The 16,508-nt window shown below is 39.8% G+C and overlaps 3 protein-coding genes across 3 annotated transcripts in view; 2 read left to right on the top strand and 1 right to left on the bottom strand.

Moving 5' to 3' along the window:
* Window positions 1–5,111, top strand: part of LOC136425305 (alpha-mannosidase 2x-like) — a 60,379-nt gene extending 55,268 nt beyond the window's left edge. Inside the window, exons 19-20 of the mRNA XM_066414150.1 lie at window positions 273–736; window positions 1,373–5,111. Of these exons, the coding sequence (XP_066270247.1) occupies window positions 273–736; window positions 1,373–1,525 (617 nt within the window). The 3' untranslated portion in view covers window positions 1,526–5,111. The remainder of the gene's footprint in view (window positions 1–272; window positions 737–1,372) is intronic.
* LOC136425307 (contactin-associated protein-like 2) lies at window positions 4,847–8,030 on the bottom strand. Its single transcript, XM_066414151.1, has 5 exons — window positions 7,715–8,030; window positions 7,292–7,483; window positions 7,047–7,172; window positions 6,335–6,610; window positions 4,847–5,861 (listed from the first exon to the last, which is right to left on the bottom strand). The coding sequence occupies exons 1-5, from the start codon at window positions 7,785–7,787 to the stop codon at window positions 5,764–5,766; spliced, it is 765 nt and encodes a 254-aa protein (XP_066270248.1). The 5' UTR covers window positions 7,788–8,030; the 3' UTR covers window positions 4,847–5,763.
* Window positions 8,031–12,224: 4,194 nt separating this feature from the next.
* On the top strand, window positions 12,225–15,875 carry LOC136425491 (free fatty acid receptor 4-like). The gene is made up of 2 exons (XM_066414369.1): window positions 12,225–12,678; window positions 14,417–15,875. The coding sequence occupies exons 1-2, from the start codon at window positions 12,526–12,528 to the stop codon at window positions 15,434–15,436; spliced, it is 1,173 nt and encodes a 390-aa protein (XP_066270466.1). The 5' UTR covers window positions 12,225–12,525; the 3' UTR covers window positions 15,437–15,875.
* The last annotated feature ends 633 nt before the right edge of the window (window positions 15,876–16,508 follow it).

Genomic DNA, 16,508 nt, shown 5'->3' on the forward strand with positions numbered 1-16,508 from the left:
AGTAACTAGTTTTGGAAAGACTTTGAATTAGGAATTTGGAAAGGATTTTTAACGTAATGTGAGATAGTGATAATATGCAGCAGTGCCTACTATCGATCATTTTGTTGTACTTTGTGTATTAATTATGATAATTATATTGCTGCAATAATATTTACAAGGTCAGTGTATTTACGACTTGTGTGTCGTCTTAGACTGGCTGAAATTTCCTGTACATTGTTACTAGTTAGCTGTAGGTACAAATGTGATGATTTCTAACTTGTTTGTCGTCCTAGGCTGGCTGGAAGTCATGCTGGACAGGAGATTGAACCAAGACGACAATCGCGGCCTGCAACAAGGCCTGCTCGACAACAAACGTACGCCAAACCAGTTCCGCCTGCTCTTGGAGCGTCGCCACCAAAGGACCTCTTCGCCAAATGGTGGCGGCGGCAAACAAACGGGGGTGGACTACCCCTCCTTGACTTCCCACTCTGTCTCACAACTTTTGAATCACCCTGTATATGCCTTCATACGGAACAAGCTGCCCGGGGAGGGCCCGGCGGGAGACGTCAAACTGTCGGGGAGCGTGCAACCCCTGGTGAAAGCCTTGCCTTGTGACATTCACTTTGTGAACTTGAGGACGGTGCAGGCCATGGACGCGCCGGCGCCCACACAGGAGGCCGTCCTGCTGCTACATAGGAAAGGGTTCGACTGCAGTTTCCCCGCCAACGGACTCAGCTGCTCTACAACTGGGGGAAAGGTGGGCTTTTTTAGCTGCATTCTGTTCCTCTGTATATAATTTGGTAAAGGTCTCATAGCCTGTTTGAGGCCGTAGAGGCAGTGGGTCGCTAGTCCAGCTTTTTGGCTTGTATTAGTTGTGTTTTTCTTTCCCTGATTGTATTTTTTAATGTTTGTGCCCAGGGATATCTGAAAAACAGATCAGTACATCTGAGATGTACTCTGTTTAGATAAATAAAATTGAAATTGGCTGCATTCTGTTACTCTCTTACTCTGTGTAAAAGTCCCATAGCCTATGTGAGGCCGTAGAGGCAGTGGGTTGCAAGTCCACTGTGTCTTGGGTACGGTATTGCAGGACGGAGCCGACCTCTCCTTCCACCACCCTTTTACCTCCCCAACCAAAGTCAGGTACCCATTTTCACACCTTGGTGGAGTGAAGTATGTCGTGTAAAGAGCCTTAAATTGGAAATTTCCAAGGACACAACGTCTAGCCAGGAATACAAGGAGTAGCCGTGAACTTTCAATCCCTTCTCTGTTAGCCTAACCATTCGTCCATCGATGCCACTGCATTGTATTGTGTGTGCCGTGTCGTACATATAGTTTTTGTTAAAATGAACCTAGTTGTAAAATGACCTTTTTTATTCTTTTTTACACTCAGGTTCAACTAGAAGATCTGTTTAGGGACCTGGACTTGACAGACATCAAGGCGACATCGTTGTCCCTTATGTACGATGGACAAGTGCTAAACAGTAAGTCAACCCTGCAGCTGGACCCTATGGAAATCAATGCCTACCGGATCAGGCTGGATTAAACCAGTTTCAACTAGATCATACCCGTTTCAACTGGATTGAACCACTTCAAACTGGATTGCTTGGTGGAAAGGGTGACTATTCATTCCTAGGGTGGCATTTCTGCTGGAAATTTTAGGAACAGATGTGAACATTTAAACTATGGCAATAGAAGCAAATGTGAATCTTATAAATATGTAGACTCGATTTCTCTTGACAGCAGGCTTGTCCGAGATAGGCCTGTATACTAGTCAGCTTTTCTACAGAAGGAGATGCAATTTTTATGGCAGTCTAGCTATCGTGGGAAGACAAGATTTGATAAGAGCATTCCAAGGGGGTGGGTCGTACTGGTTCTGTCTCTCAGGTATTTATAAATACATCGTCACTGCACTAATGATGAAGGGGCTGTCTCAAACTTAGTTTTTTTTTCTCCTAACAAAATTCTTTTGCCAGTTCTACATCATAATGTGCAGTATTTCTTTATTGACCAGAACACCCCTTTCAGTTAAAATAAGCTATTCCATCCTACAGTTTTTGGACACGGGACTAGTCTAGTAGCAGTCTATCTGGGGGGGGGGCAGAAACTTGTATTTTGTTTGGAGGAAAAATCGAAGGAGAGACAGCCCCATCTCATAGCATTTTTAAAACAGGATATAGCAAGGATTTAAGAATCATGTGTGTAACACACCATCTAACAGGTCCAATAAGCAATTATCCTTGCATTTATAACTCTGCAGGTATAAGTTATGTAGTTAATATGCAGATTGTACATTTTTGCTACATTTTACCAGCAGGCATCATAGCAAGCTTTTTAAAGGAGATATATTATTAATATGACAACACATATTTTACTAGAAGCATTTCATGAAATGGAACACCTCCTTTCTGCCATTTGCAACTTTCTTCCTCACTTAAGGTAGAAAGAACAGTTTGAATTTGTGACAATATGAAAGACATGTTATATTATGCACTTTGAAGTTTCAACTCCAATTCAATTTTTATTGACTCAAACTATAAAAGGCATATTATTAACCTTATCAATGATAAACATTGTCACGTAAAATATTACCTAAAAGTACAACAGCATATACAATGTACTGAGTGTAATGTAGACACTTCTTGCAGTGATATCAAAAAGAAAGGAAAACTTTGGAAGCAATAATTGGACTGAAAATTTGGCTTCCATGCTGCTCAGTAGAAATGTTCAACCTGAGCATACAAAAATGTGCAATAGGCAAAAGGTGTTTTCAAAAGGTGAATGTTGTTTTTGCTTTACAACATTAAGTCATTCCAGCTAAGTATTTATCCGCCAGCAACCATGGGCAAGATTGGAAAACAAGATTTATTAGATTTTTCATTTCTGTTCAGTATTTCTTGTGCTTTGTGAAAATTTATGTATCCAAGAAGCATTTCTGTCTTGTTTGAGAGGGTTTTTTTTGGCGTACGTTCATTTTCTTTTAACAATTTGAGAGGGGAAAAATCTGCCCTCTGTTTATGTATGCCAAGAAAGTTTGTGGCAAGATTTTGAAGGTCGGCAGATTTATATACTGAACAGTTGTTTCTTTGTTTAGTTACATTTTGTACTTCTATTCACATCTGTGCCTAGTTTTAATCTCCAAGCAGATGTTGGGGTATAAAATGGTATCCCCAAGTTGGGGTAGAGTTACTGCCAGAAGTAAACAGCAGGTTAGAAAATGTTAAGATTCCTAGCCCAACATCTGCTTGGAGATTTCAAGTATCTAGTTTTGCTTTAGTTTGTGTGCATGAAATGAACTATAATTGTTGTTTATTTCTGCTTGTTACATTGCATATTTTGAGCACATGAAGTTTATGATTAGCATAACGTTAGATTGCTTTAACTTTAGTAATTAGCTGTGATGATTGATAACGAGCAACAAAATGATTTCTGTGTAGTAAGCGGAAAAGCAGGAATTGATTTTTCTGTGAAATTTTCTATTTTCAAATTGTGTTACCTTTAAGGGATGACATACAGTCCAAGTTTGAAAACTTAAAGTTTTCTACTAAGCATAAATGTTCATGCATGACTTACGAATGTGCTGCTGCTTTCTGTATAAAATTTGTGGATAAAGCTAGCCCTAAATTTGGTGCCAGGTTTTCTTGTGGTTGTACAGTCATATGTAATTTGCATTCCATGTAGAGATTGATCTGCTACGTCTAACTTTATCAACTATTGTGGGTGATGTTTTTGGGTGGATGGTATGTTTTGTAGGCAATGTATACCATTAAGAAAGTTAAGATTTTGTTTCGCATAAATTATATATGTATCATATGATTATCATTTGGCTTCATACAAATCATATTCTGAGTATGTACAATAAGTTTAGATGGTAAACATACTTTCTGATTTTCAATTATCCTCAATAGCACAGATTGCATATTCGAAAGGGCTTGAATTAAAGTGTTAAAATTTTATTTTCCTTTGAATAATCCAAAATCATGTGATGATGCAGTAGGGCTTAAAACGATGTTTACTGTCAGTTTTGATTCAAAAGATTGTTGATTTCTTTTCTTCATCAAATGATTTTGTTATGATTTGCGCAGTAATAATTTTAGCAAATCTGATAGGTTACCATTTGGGTAAAAGTTGTGCTCTTTCTTTGATTGATTCTAATTTGATTTGTCTTTATGCATTTTCCAATGTCTCCAAAACACCTTCACTGCATTTTATATGTAATACCATTGATACAGTTAGTCAAACCTGCCAAAGGCAACATCTTATCAATGGGAGACTTAGAATATTTTTTGGTTGGACAGAGATGCTTAAGGAGTGTACCATCTAGTAGCATAAGGAGGGGGGGTTCCAACCTTGACGATTGACAAGTTTCTTAAACTTTAAGCCATTCCATTTCTCTTTTGTACAAGGACAACTTTTTTAACCAAGTGTCCATACATTGCATTTCTTAAGGTTCCCTTTCCACTAGATGGCAATTGCTGAGTAACCATACAACGACCAAAATTGGATTTGTGTAACCCTTGATTTCATGATTGGAATATGATGCAAGTTCAGAAGTATGATGATCATCCTAAAGACAACAAAACACACAAAACATAAAAAGATTGGTCCTTATCTGTGAATTCTTTAAGCAATCAGTTGAATTTTAGGTTACTCAGCGTTCGCAGCTTCTAGTTGAAAGGGAATTTATAAGGTGTGTAACATCTAAGCTATATAAGCCTGACAGTTAAAATAACCCTATGTAATTTTTGGTACCAAAAAACAACATGAGAAAAAGAGTCTGTCTTGTTGATAGCCAATATCTCTTGTCAAACTTGTAAATCAAGACTTTATCCTTTGTATGTCTTTATGTCTTTATTGAAGAAAATCCATACTAGCAGGATACAAACTTCGTATAGATTTTACCGATTCTTTAAGATTTCTTTGCACATCTTGACCCTTTGCTGCTCTGCCTTGTTCATAAATCAAAGTTGTATGCGTTTTACATAATATTTGTACAGGAGGCGAGTTCTAGATGTTAGGTCTTCTCTATCATATATAGGTCGTAGGTCATGTACATTTCTCTGGAACAGTCTATTTTTGGATGGGGAAGGGAGGGAATCAGGGGAGAGGAAAAAATAAAGAATAAAGCAATATAGATGGTGTCTGTGTCTTTTAATGTGTGAAATATTCATTTTTATCATATACAAAACAAAATTCATGTCATACAGAAAAATGCACTATGCATGTATACAGTCATGTAGACTAAGTACATGTATTGTTCATTGAAGACTTGATTTGGAAGCCCATAGAATTATGTAGAAATCCATGATCCATGATTGAAGTTATAAAATTTATATGCTATTATCTTACAAATTTAGAGAAATGCATAGGACAACAATTCTATGCAAAGTTTTAAAATGTTAAAATACATACTGTATATAAATGGTAAACATCTACCATAGAAACTTGAAAACTTAATATTAACCACTCTCCACATTGACTATACAAAAAGAAAAAGGCTCAGCCCCATCCCATGGATGCAGGGTAGCCATCAATGGATTGAGCCATTCCTTCCAGTATCCAGACTTGATTCGACCAGATTCATAATCTCACCCGTGCCTGTGCCTGGCTGGATCCAGATTCACATTCAATCCTGGTTATAATGAATGAGGTCTATTGCTAACAAGGCTGGGATCCAGACTAAATGTAGGATCAAGAACAAAGTTTGAGATCGTATTCACAATGATTGTTCTCCCAGGGGGGTCACTGTCACTACTAGACCAGGCTGCTCTCCCCGGGGGGTCACTATTTGCGTATAAAAGCAGGCATAAATGTGAGGAGTGCAGCGAACACCAGGATGGCCGTACCCAGTGCGATCTGCCACCACTCGTTAGGGATGAACTCTGGAAGGAACGAGATTGTCAAGTCACGTCTTACTTAACCCCACTAGTTTTCAGCAACATATGGAGTCTCTAAACTCTAGAGACTCTAAAATATCATCAGGAGACCCAAGGTCAGGTACAAGTGGACCAAAAGAAGATGAATTTCAGCTCAGTATGCAGTAGTATTTTCCAAAACATACCTCTTTTTGGAATGTTTTTAATTATGACAATTATTCTCTACTACCAAATGACTGCACTGTCGACAAAGGCACCCATTTTAACTTTATGAAAAATACATTTTCATCAATTTCCTGTCATAGAGTTAAGATCTTTTGGACGGAAGGGGAAATTTTTTTCTGTCCCGTTACAAGCAAAGCAATTTTCTGTCCTGGGACAGAGGTACATGTAAGGGTGCTGGAGACAGCCCTGCACTGCACATGCACACTTCAACCGTGAACTTGCTTATTGATTGGTACAAAATATCTGATGCTCACCTGGTTCATCCACACACACGAGCGGTCCCACGGTCAGGTACCCCTCGCCTTCTCTCGCTGTTAACGACACGTTCACCACGGGAAGAGCCGTCAAGTCCGTCAGGTAACCCTCGTCGGTCCGCCAGACTGTGTCGTTGGCGTCACAGTTACAGGATTGGTCAGGACTTGGCTGGCAGTTTTGCTGGACGCCGCACCCACACTGTCCGGTCCGTCTGCCGGCGCCGCCCCAGGAGTACATGCGAGTGTTAGCTGTGGTCTCCCACCAGGATACGTTTTCTGAAACACAAGATTATGGTATTGTATTACAGATGGTCGTTGATTACCACTAGAAATGTCACTTTATATAGAATTATTAGGTCAATTGCCTCAGATACAAACACTGCTACTTTACAGTCAAGTAATTTTTTCCGAAACAAAGAAAAAATTTTCTATAAAACTTTGAACTGAAGGCAGCTTAAAAAAGGAGAGATCTTCAAATCTACCCTTAATTTTACCTGACGCCTGACGGTATTCTGAGGTGCTATCAAAGTTTTTGAATTCTCAGATGTAAACATCTGAGTGTGTGATATACTGAAATTTGGTGCTGTATACTTATATGTTGATCACCTTGTACAAATAAAAGCAGGACCTGTTCTTTTATTTCAGCACATACTTTCATCCAAAATATGTTGAACCCTAGTTGTGAAGCTTTAATGTTTATGGCTCTACCCACCTGCAAGTTGAAGTGGACTGTTCCGACACTCATATCGTATGAACTGTTGACATCTGGCCGACTTCTGTACAACAGCCTGGATCTGCTCCAAACTGCCCTGGTAGGCAACCTGGAGGTGAAAATCACCTGGAAAGTAAAGAAGAAGAGAGTGAGAATCATGGTCTACATGCGCCCCCTAGAGGCCTAGTAGAAAACTGCAGCATCACCTCAAAAGTGGATTTAAGGCTTGTAGTTTAAGTGTTTACCTCCTGAAGACACTCTTCTTCTGTCCTCACTGCTGTGGTGAAGAACTGTCATCGTGTCCAGACCCGAGAAGTCGCAGTACACGTTGAATTCCGCCAGGGGGCCTTCCTGTCCGTCTACATCCAGACTGTAGGAGCCACTGTCTTCTGCACCGGACAGTCTTGTAGCCAGACATGATTCTTTCTGTGATGACACTGTAATGACTGTATCAGCAGATACAATACGATAAAATACAAGTAATGACGCAAATATCATGATAAGAAACGGCAAAAAACGTATCCTTACATACAGATTAAGGAAAGACCTCTAAAACACTTGCACATACATGTAACGGGTACATGTAAAGGAATTAACAAGCATTGTACAAGAAGAATAAAAGTAAGAGCAAGAAGCAGGTAGTGTTTGCAAGGAAACGTTTTGCCTACCTTGAGGGGATACGATGGCCGAAATAATTGCAATCTTCATCAGAAGTAAACTGTTGCATCCGTATGGAAACATTTTGCTGCTGTTTCGAGTTCAGAATACAAAGTATTTGACGACTCTGTAGCTCGCTGCAGTGCTAAAAGCAATCCTAACCCACCGTACGTCCTCCTCTCAACACATTTAGACTTCTAAAAATCACATAAAATCCATAAAAAGGCGTCTTGCGATAAAAATCGGGCATCACGTTAGAAAAATCACGGAAGTGTTTTGTTTCCTTGGTGTTTGTACACACCTGTTAACTTTTGAGAGCAGCAAAACGCGATGAAAATATGTGAAGTACTACTTACTACTTACCGAAAGATACGGACAGTTGTTAGTTTAATGGTTTTGACGACCAAATTGTTTTCCTCCATCAAACGACTTTGAAATGTTGTAAGCTTAGGCATTTAGTATGTTTTTAACTATGATACAAAAAATCACATGCGTTTTGTTGCGGTACAGGTAAACTTCTATGAAGGTCAGAGGTCATCTGTCCACCTGTGCAACAGATGGAGTCACAGCGTCATCTTTCAGTCTTCATCAATACTGCAGTATGAAATACAGTACAGTGTACCAGTATGCCATGGTTATCGTTTGTTCTAAATAATGCCCTATCAAAAAGAGTTCTTGACGAATTCGTTTTCCTTTTTGAATTCGTATCTTTCTAGATATAATGTCGGATTCCATAAAATTGTTTTAGATGATACTTTGAGCTGGGTTAGTGACTGCTTTCTAGAAGAGGGTGGCGAGAACTACTCGTATGTGGCATACTAGTATTTCATACTGCAGTACTGACAAGGACTGAAAGGTGACGCTGTGACTCCATCTGTTGTCTTGTACAGACTGGCTTACTGATGTGTTATGTGTTTGTAGCAGTCTGAAATGGCAGATTTAAAGTACTAGTAAGGTTCTACATCTTTTCACCTGTAAAAAGTAGGTATTTTCAGGCAACATAATCGTTCTTTGGCAGTGTTTTCAGTAAACCTGTCCATGAGCCTGTCTATAGTGTGTAGGTATGTCCATGGTATATGATATTATTGTCTGGCGTCCAGATATTTATGATATAAGAAGACGGACAGCTAAACAAAAGGCTGCAGTTCTAGAAGAAAGCCGATGATGTCTACACAATGATTAACTTATACTTATTACGGACAAAGCTTGATGTGTTCATGAATATAGGTGGCGCTTTGACGGATGTGACATGAGATCCACACCCGCACTTAAAATGTATCCTTTCTGTGCCAATGCGTGTTCTGAAAAGTGTTATAGGTCATTCTAAATGTGTGTGAAGACTTTCAGGCCTGTTTGGCAGTGTGATTACTGACTTTTTGTCTAATACCTTGAATATTTGTGCAATTCAAAAGAGGGCAGTATATACCCTTTCAGAGCCTAACCTGCAGTACCGCTCCCAGCCGTATCCAGAAAAGTGACAAAGGAGACCGCCAAATTGCCAAATTTCGGTATTTTCGGGAATGGGGAAATCGTGAAAGACTCGCAAAGGGGTTTGAAGTTTTTAAGCTTCTTTGACCTTGAACTTAGAAATGCAATCACCGAGAACAAAGAACTATGATATTTAAGACATTTCGCCAAAACCCCAATGAGATATTAATTCCGATGATATAAATTGTATGTTTTCTTTGCAATTTACCAGTAGAAGCGGTCAAGTGTACGTGTATTTCGTGTACTTGTCACTTTCTGAAAGGCTACCATATTTAAATCTAAGTCGTATTTGATCAAACAAGAAGATGTTAAAGAAATGTAACGAAGTTTTTGTTCCATTCCCATGTATTGGTGTTCGAACTTTGCATATCTTGATGTTTATGTGCATTTTTGGAATAAACGTTTTAAGGGAAGTTGTTTATGTTTTTGTATTCATTTCAAATAAACTTCAGCCGGGAAGGCGTGTTGTTTTCTTTAGTTACCTACGATAGCAAATGAGGTGCAGTCTAATCATGATCACCGTTGTGTCAAAAATTTACATCAACATAATTTACCCATCATGCCGCGTTTTGTCTCTGGACCACGAGTGAAAGAGACCGATTGTGGAAGTAGTGTAGAATGGTGTGACTTAAAGTATGGCGTCGGTCCTAATCATAGTTAATCACTTCCCTTCAGGAGATAGAATAGAATGGATTGCAGGCTTAAACGCTTGTAAGTGAGTCTGGGGAGTCAAATATAGATAAATAAGAAATTTATGTACAATGATACAATACACAAACTTTAGTCCTTTATTTTAGTTGCTTGTATCTCTTTCACAACCCACTCATGGTTTAATAGTACGTATCAGAAGTGTTAAGTTTTCGACAGTTTCTTCAAATACGCCAGCGATTTTTCAGCCAACGTAGCCATCTTGTCAGACTTACAGTACGTCTTGACAGACGACGTTGGTAGTTCTAAAGACACAGCATAGTAAAATGTATCATGAAGCTCTCTGACAAGGCTCTGAATCTGAAAATTTTATTTGTGGTTTAACATTGTGAATTGTTTATGAAGCAGAAGTGTAACACCAGTATTTCAGCAACAAAAGTCACTGACCTACTCTAATAAACTATATCTATGGAACCAGAACGTCAAAAAGTGCAGCATATCTCATGTAAACTGCATTTTCCCGATAAACCGACCAAATGTTTCTTCATGAATAGATTATGCTAATGACTACCATAGCATTCACCGTAATCCAAAACCAATCAGTGTTATGAACCGAAATTATAACTATTAATGGCGAATGGAACAAAAACTTCGTTACATTTGTTTAACATCTATCTTCTTGTTTGATCAAATACGAATTAAATTTGAATATGGTAGCTTTCCAGAAAGTGACAAGTACACGAAATGCACGTACACTTGACCGCTTCTACTGATAAATTGTAAAAGAAGCATGCAATGCATCATAGGACCTGATGTTCTATCAAGGTTTAGGCGAAATGTCTTAAATATCGATCGTAGTTATTGGTTTTTAAAGATTGCATTTCTAAGTTCAAGGCCAAAGAAGGTTGAAAACTTCAAACCCCTTTGCGAGTCTTTCACGATTTTCCCATTCCCAAGAATACCGAAATTTGGCAATTTGGCGGTCTCCTTTGTCACTTTTCTGGATACGGCCGGGAGCGGTACTGCAAGTTGGGCTCCAATAGGGTATATACCCCCCTCTTTTAAATTGCAAAAATATTCAGGGTATTAGACGAAAACTTAGTAAAAACACTGTCAAACAGGCCTGGAAATCTTCACATACATTTAGAATGACCAGTAAGACTTTTCAGAACACGCGTTGGCATCAAAATTATCAATTTCAGTGCGGGCGTGGAGCTCATGTCACATCTGTCAAAGCGCCACCTATATTTATGTTCATATCAAGTTTTGTCCGTAATGAGTCAGTTAAGCATTATGTAGACATCATCCACTTTCCTTGAGAACTTTAGCCTTTCACTTTACTATATCCTTCTGCTTATATTATGAATATCTGGACGCCAGACGACAAAATCATATAACATGGACATACCTACACACTATTGACAGGGTATATGGACCGGTTTACTGAAAACACTGCCAAACAACATTACGTTGCCTTGAATTACCTGTTTGTAACAGAAGAAAAGACGTCGAACCAATTACAAGTACGTTTAACTGCCATTCCAGACTGCTAGCTACAAACACATAAAGCGTTTTCAGTAAGCCAGTCTGTACAACCAGTCTATATTTTACAAGTATGGTCTTGCTGCATCATTCTGTTGTCTTGTGTCCACTTATTTGTCACATAAGTGAATAGACAGTTGAGTTAAAGACAAAAGGTATCTAAGGAATGCAGATGATGTCTACAGATATATTAAGATACGTAAAATTACGTACAAGACGTGACGTGTACATGGATGTAGGTGGCGCTTCGACGGACTTGACATGAGATCCACCCCGCACGTAAAATTGACCCTTTCTATTCAAACGCGTCTTTTGAAAAGTATTAAAGGTCATTATAAATGTATGTGAAGACTTCCAAATCTACTTGGCAGAGTATTCGCTGGCTTTAAGTCTAATGGTTTAATCTTATCGTATTTCTACTCAAAGGGAGTGTATACCCTATTGGAGCCTAATCTGCAGTACCGCTCCCGACCGTTTCGAGAAAAGTGGCAAAGGAGACCGTCAAATTGCCAAATTTCGCTTTTTTCGGGAATCGGGAAATCTGGAGAGACTCGCAAAGGGGTTTGAAGTAGTGAGGCTTCTTTGACCTTCAACTTTGAAGTTGAACCTTGTGAGTCACCTGGCGAAAGTGAAAAGATCTTCTTTTTCGTAGGAACTTTTCAAGCCTATGTGCGAAAAGAAGGTATCAAAAATGAAGTACTTCGTTGCTCTCACTCAACGGTTCCTGATTTCTGCCTGAAACGATTTGAGAATATGTGAACATTTGCGCAACGTTTAACAGTTTATAGTTATGCTCCGAAATTTGTAAATATGCCCCTTAATTCCGAGTAAGGTCGTGAACTTTCTGAACGACCGTCGTACATATATAGCGCTCTTATCAAGGCGTGTATTTACCTTTCCGCCCCGCAACAGCATGTGTTTGTTTTGTATCATGGGTTAACGTCATAAAACTGTTCGCCTATTTGTACAAACTCCCACCCTATATCACACAGATTACCATACTTCGGTCGCTGCAGAAGCCTTCAGTTATTTCGCGTTGGTAGACAGTTCTGGACTTCGCTGTTAGGCAAGCTACGCTCATTTCTTCCTTCATAAAGACTGAAACTGGAACAGGGATCACACCAGAAACTTTTCAGAAATAGACATGGCGAACATTACAGGTGTTACGGACGTGTCTTATTTTCACGACAACGACGACATCTTCGGGAACCGGAGCTTCTTCACGTTCTTAAGCGAGTTCCGACGATCCCAGCCCGAACTCTTGTACGTGGAGGCGACCATACTCATCGTCATTATGGTAAGGTGGTTTGTCGTGATTTCTGTACATTTCATTTTACACTTCAGTTTTAACCTGGTGCATTGGAGACGCGAACGCCGTTCATTTGTTTTGAAAAATTGAAGGAGTGACTGTTCAATGGTAAACAAGCGTCGTCCTATTCTGTACGCTTGTTCTTCATTCACTAGCTTGTGATAAGCAGCATCTGGATACAAAATAAATAAAAAATATATTGATGGGAGTAAGGTCCGCGGTTGACCGATCGGCCATTGAGTTAGCCCTTTCACACAGGTCGTCGAATTTTAAAATCGCCAGAGACTTGAACGTGCCTTACACCTGGGAAGTTCCCCATCTCATTAGCTAAGGGACCTGTGAACATCGGCCGATCTCTTAAAGTCTCACAATTATCGAGAGAACACTGAGAACACCGGGAGTATACTTGCCGAAAATGTCATGTAGAGCTCCCAGGCTAATAGGACGATCGATTTTCGTCCTGCGTGACAGTTCAACCACTCTGTACTTTGCACTTGTTTCATTGTTTTCTTACATAACACAAGCGTACTGGTGCCAAACAAACGCCAAAGCTGGTCTTTGTAACACACAACTCGTCTTGTCCAGGGCGTTATTTGTCCTCCTCTCCAATTTCAACATGCTTTAGAAATCAAAGGAACATTTTGTGACTTGGAACAAAAACAACTTTCATTTGCTCGTAAATCTTGGTCTTCCCTTAATTAAAAAATTTGTCACCTTTGTCATTAGGAAAAATACGCTCTACAAATTTGAAGTTTTATGGACTTACATGTCAATACCAATTCCCAGCTTAGTTGATTTTTAATTGAATAACGTGAAAGAAGTAAACCATGCACCATTTTACAATGTTTGCACACTGACAATGTTGTGTGGGTCTTTAATAAGTACACGTCTCTTCTGATCGTCAAGTTTATCGCATTTGTATCGTGACTCATGAGAATTTCCCCGTGCATAACGCCAGTGATTTTTCAGCCTTAGTATCACATTCAGTGACACCAGTTTAGGTCATTTAGACAAATCCTGTGTTATCATATCAACAGTAACTATGCTCCAATATCAACAGTTCCATGTTAGGCGCGACACTGTGTCAATGTTCATAACTGATCCAGGTCCGTTCAGCTGAGCAAATTAGTTGTCACCGAATGACAAAACTACCTCGCAGGTTAAACCAATAAAAAGTAAACAAATGCCCCTGCTAGCATGCATAGAAATATATACATCTATTAAGAAAACTAGAAATACGTTTCTGCATCAGCATATACGAAAAGATTCTCGTTTTATCATAATATACTCGTATGTCGGGGATATGATTTGTAGGAATGAACCATACCATACGTGTCGTTATTGAGTACCGTTTATGTCAGGAAGATATAAGTTTGTCTATATTTCTAAATCAGTCACAGTTTTGGTGTTGAAGTTGACTTGTCAGAGTGATTTATAGCGATCTGGCAAAATTCCAAGATTGTGCCTTCATCAGTATCAAGTAACTCGGTCGTACGTTAGCGCCGTCTAGTAATCCATGAAGGTACTGCAGCCTATTTGGTGATTTTTCAGGGTTTGTTAGAATCATTTTTGTCCTAGTACCAATGTTGATATATGCAGCTATGAGATCATTGTGTCTCTCTTTTATATTTACATCCATTAAAGAAAATTCTACTCTTTAATTTTTAGAGTTCGTCTATCTCAAGTTTCGGCATGCTTATTGACAATTTTCACTTCAATGCCACAGATCGCTGCCTACGTCACCAACATCATCCTAGTCCTGGTCCTGACCCGAGACCGACAGATGCACAACTGGACCAACTACCTGATCGTCCATCTGTGCTGCGTGGACATCCTTTTAGTCAGCGCTGCTCCTTTTATTGTTGCTGCACGGGTCACTCAAAGCTGGCCCATGGGCCCGGGTGTGTGTTACGGATTGATGTACACTATGACGCTGTCCGCTACTGTCACCATGTGGACCATGGTTCTCATCAGTATCGAACGTTGCCACACAATCGTTAAACCATTCAAGAGAGGATGCATGTATGACAAGCGTCATTTCGCGGGGACGTTGGCAATAATTTGGGGAGCTTGCGGTCTGTATTGCTTGCCGATTGGACTATTTTTCAAAGAAAGGACTTTTACTTTAGTTGGTGATGACGTCATAATTTGCACGCTGGTGTGGCCTGCTGTGGGGGCATCGTACGCTTTTACCATACCGACTCTCGTTCTTACGTTTTGTGTCCCCCTGGTCATCATTAGCGTCAACTATTACAGAGTGTTCAAAACGTTTTGGAAATCGCGTGCTCGGCTGTCAAAGACAAGAGACATGCCACTCCCTTCGCTATCCACCGACGGTCCGTCCAAAGGAAATGACTCTCCAGCGAGCGTTGGGAAACACAAAAGAACTTTGCCTCGTCAAACAAGCCATGCAAACGTTGCGACTTCGAACAGAAGCAGCAGAGTCAAAGCTACAGCGTTCTCGGGAAAGGACGTCCGAGTTGTAAAGGTCCTGGTCATGCTAGTGGTGGCGTTCTTCATCATGTGGCTTCCGGTTATGATCATGATTCTCCTTATACAACTAGACGGAAATAATTTCCAGGAACACGTTCTGAAATCCCATCATTTTGTGGCTGTTCTGAGTTTCACTCTCTGCAACGCCATCCTCAATCCTGTGTTCTACGGACTTCTTAATCAGAGCAATAGAAATGGCGTGCGGAAGTTATTCAGCAGGTCAAGGTCGCGCAGTAGGTCTCATCGGACGTAGCTAGAACTCAGACTGTTCTTTAAAATGTTTATATTTGTTGTGATACAATGATTATGTACGAAGTTAGGTTTACATATACGAATGTAGGCGGCGCTTCCACGTCCGGCCACGGATGTTACATCGGCTCCTCGCTCAAGCCAAAGAATCCATCATTTTTATGTCAACTCGTGTTTTGGAAAGTCTAAATGCATGGAAAGAAGCCTGGACTTTATTTGGAAAGCTTTCACTGACTTTAAGCCTATCGTCTTGTATATTTTCACATTATTATAAGTGGGGACGATATGCCCTAGCAGAGCCTAATCTGCAGTACCGCTCCCGGCCGCCTCCAGAAATTCGTTCTTTTCCGGAACTGGGAAATTGTGGAAGGCTCGTGAAGGGTTTTAGTTTCTTATCATTTATACCAGCTATCTAAAGGTTTATGACTATGACATATTTTAATTTCTTATAATTATAATTAATCATACTTTGTCAGCTTTCAAACCCTGAATGTTTAATTTGGACTTTCCGCATTTCCTGACCGGTACCTACAACACACTGCTATCAGACGATTGTCTTCACTTTAATCCCCACTACTAATTTTCTCGGTATGGTAATGCATAATAAAAACATTGCCTGTCGTAAAAACGACTCTTCTTTATTGTTCTTTTAATCGGACCCCATAAAATGTTGTTTACAATGATTATAAATTCCGATACTGGTACAGACAGGCACAGAGAGCCTCAGTCATTGAATAATTCACAATAGACACGTCAGAAAATACCGGATGGAAACAACCAATCAAAAGAATGTTCCAGGAATTCTTCACTCACACTACCCGAGCTGTTACCTTATTTGGTCGAGTTTCCTTGGTTACGTTATGACGTTATTATTTAAGTTCGTGCTGGAAATGAAATACCACACGCACTATTCTTTATACTAGTAGATGAGAGAACCCGGCCTTACATGGTACGGTGACCTTGTGCGCCAGCAGTAATTCACGACAAAGAACTGGTACAGCGACGCGAGAGAACGGTACACATCCAGAAAACAAGACGTCGTACGACGAAGTCGTACGCCGTTGTCACAAGTCCAG

The sequence above is a fragment of the Branchiostoma lanceolatum genome, chromosome 19 (assembly GCF_035083965.1).
Source record: "Branchiostoma lanceolatum isolate klBraLanc5 chromosome 19, klBraLanc5.hap2, whole genome shotgun sequence".
NCBI lineage: Eukaryota > Metazoa > Chordata > Leptocardii > Amphioxiformes > Branchiostomatidae > Branchiostoma > Branchiostoma lanceolatum.

Coding starts and splice junctions, on each gene's coding strand:
- LOC136425491 (XM_066414369.1), top strand. CDS start 12,526: ATGGCGAACATTACAGGTGTTACGGACGTGTCTTATTTTCACGACAAC. Junction 12,679..14,416: donor CCATACTCATCGTCATTATG/GTAAGGTGGTTT, acceptor TCAATGCCACAG/ATCGCTGCCTACGTCACCAA.
- LOC136425307 (XM_066414151.1), bottom strand. CDS start 7,787: ATGTTTCCATACGGATGCAACAGTTTACTTCTGATGAAGATTGCAATT. Junction 7,484..7,714: donor GGCCATCGTATCCCCTCAAG/GTAGGCAAAACG, acceptor CAGTCATTACAG/TGTCATCACAGAAAGAATCA. Junction 7,173..7,291: donor AAGAAGAGTGTCTTCAGGAG/GTAAACACTTAA, acceptor TTTACTTTCCAG/GTGATTTTCACCTCCAGGTT.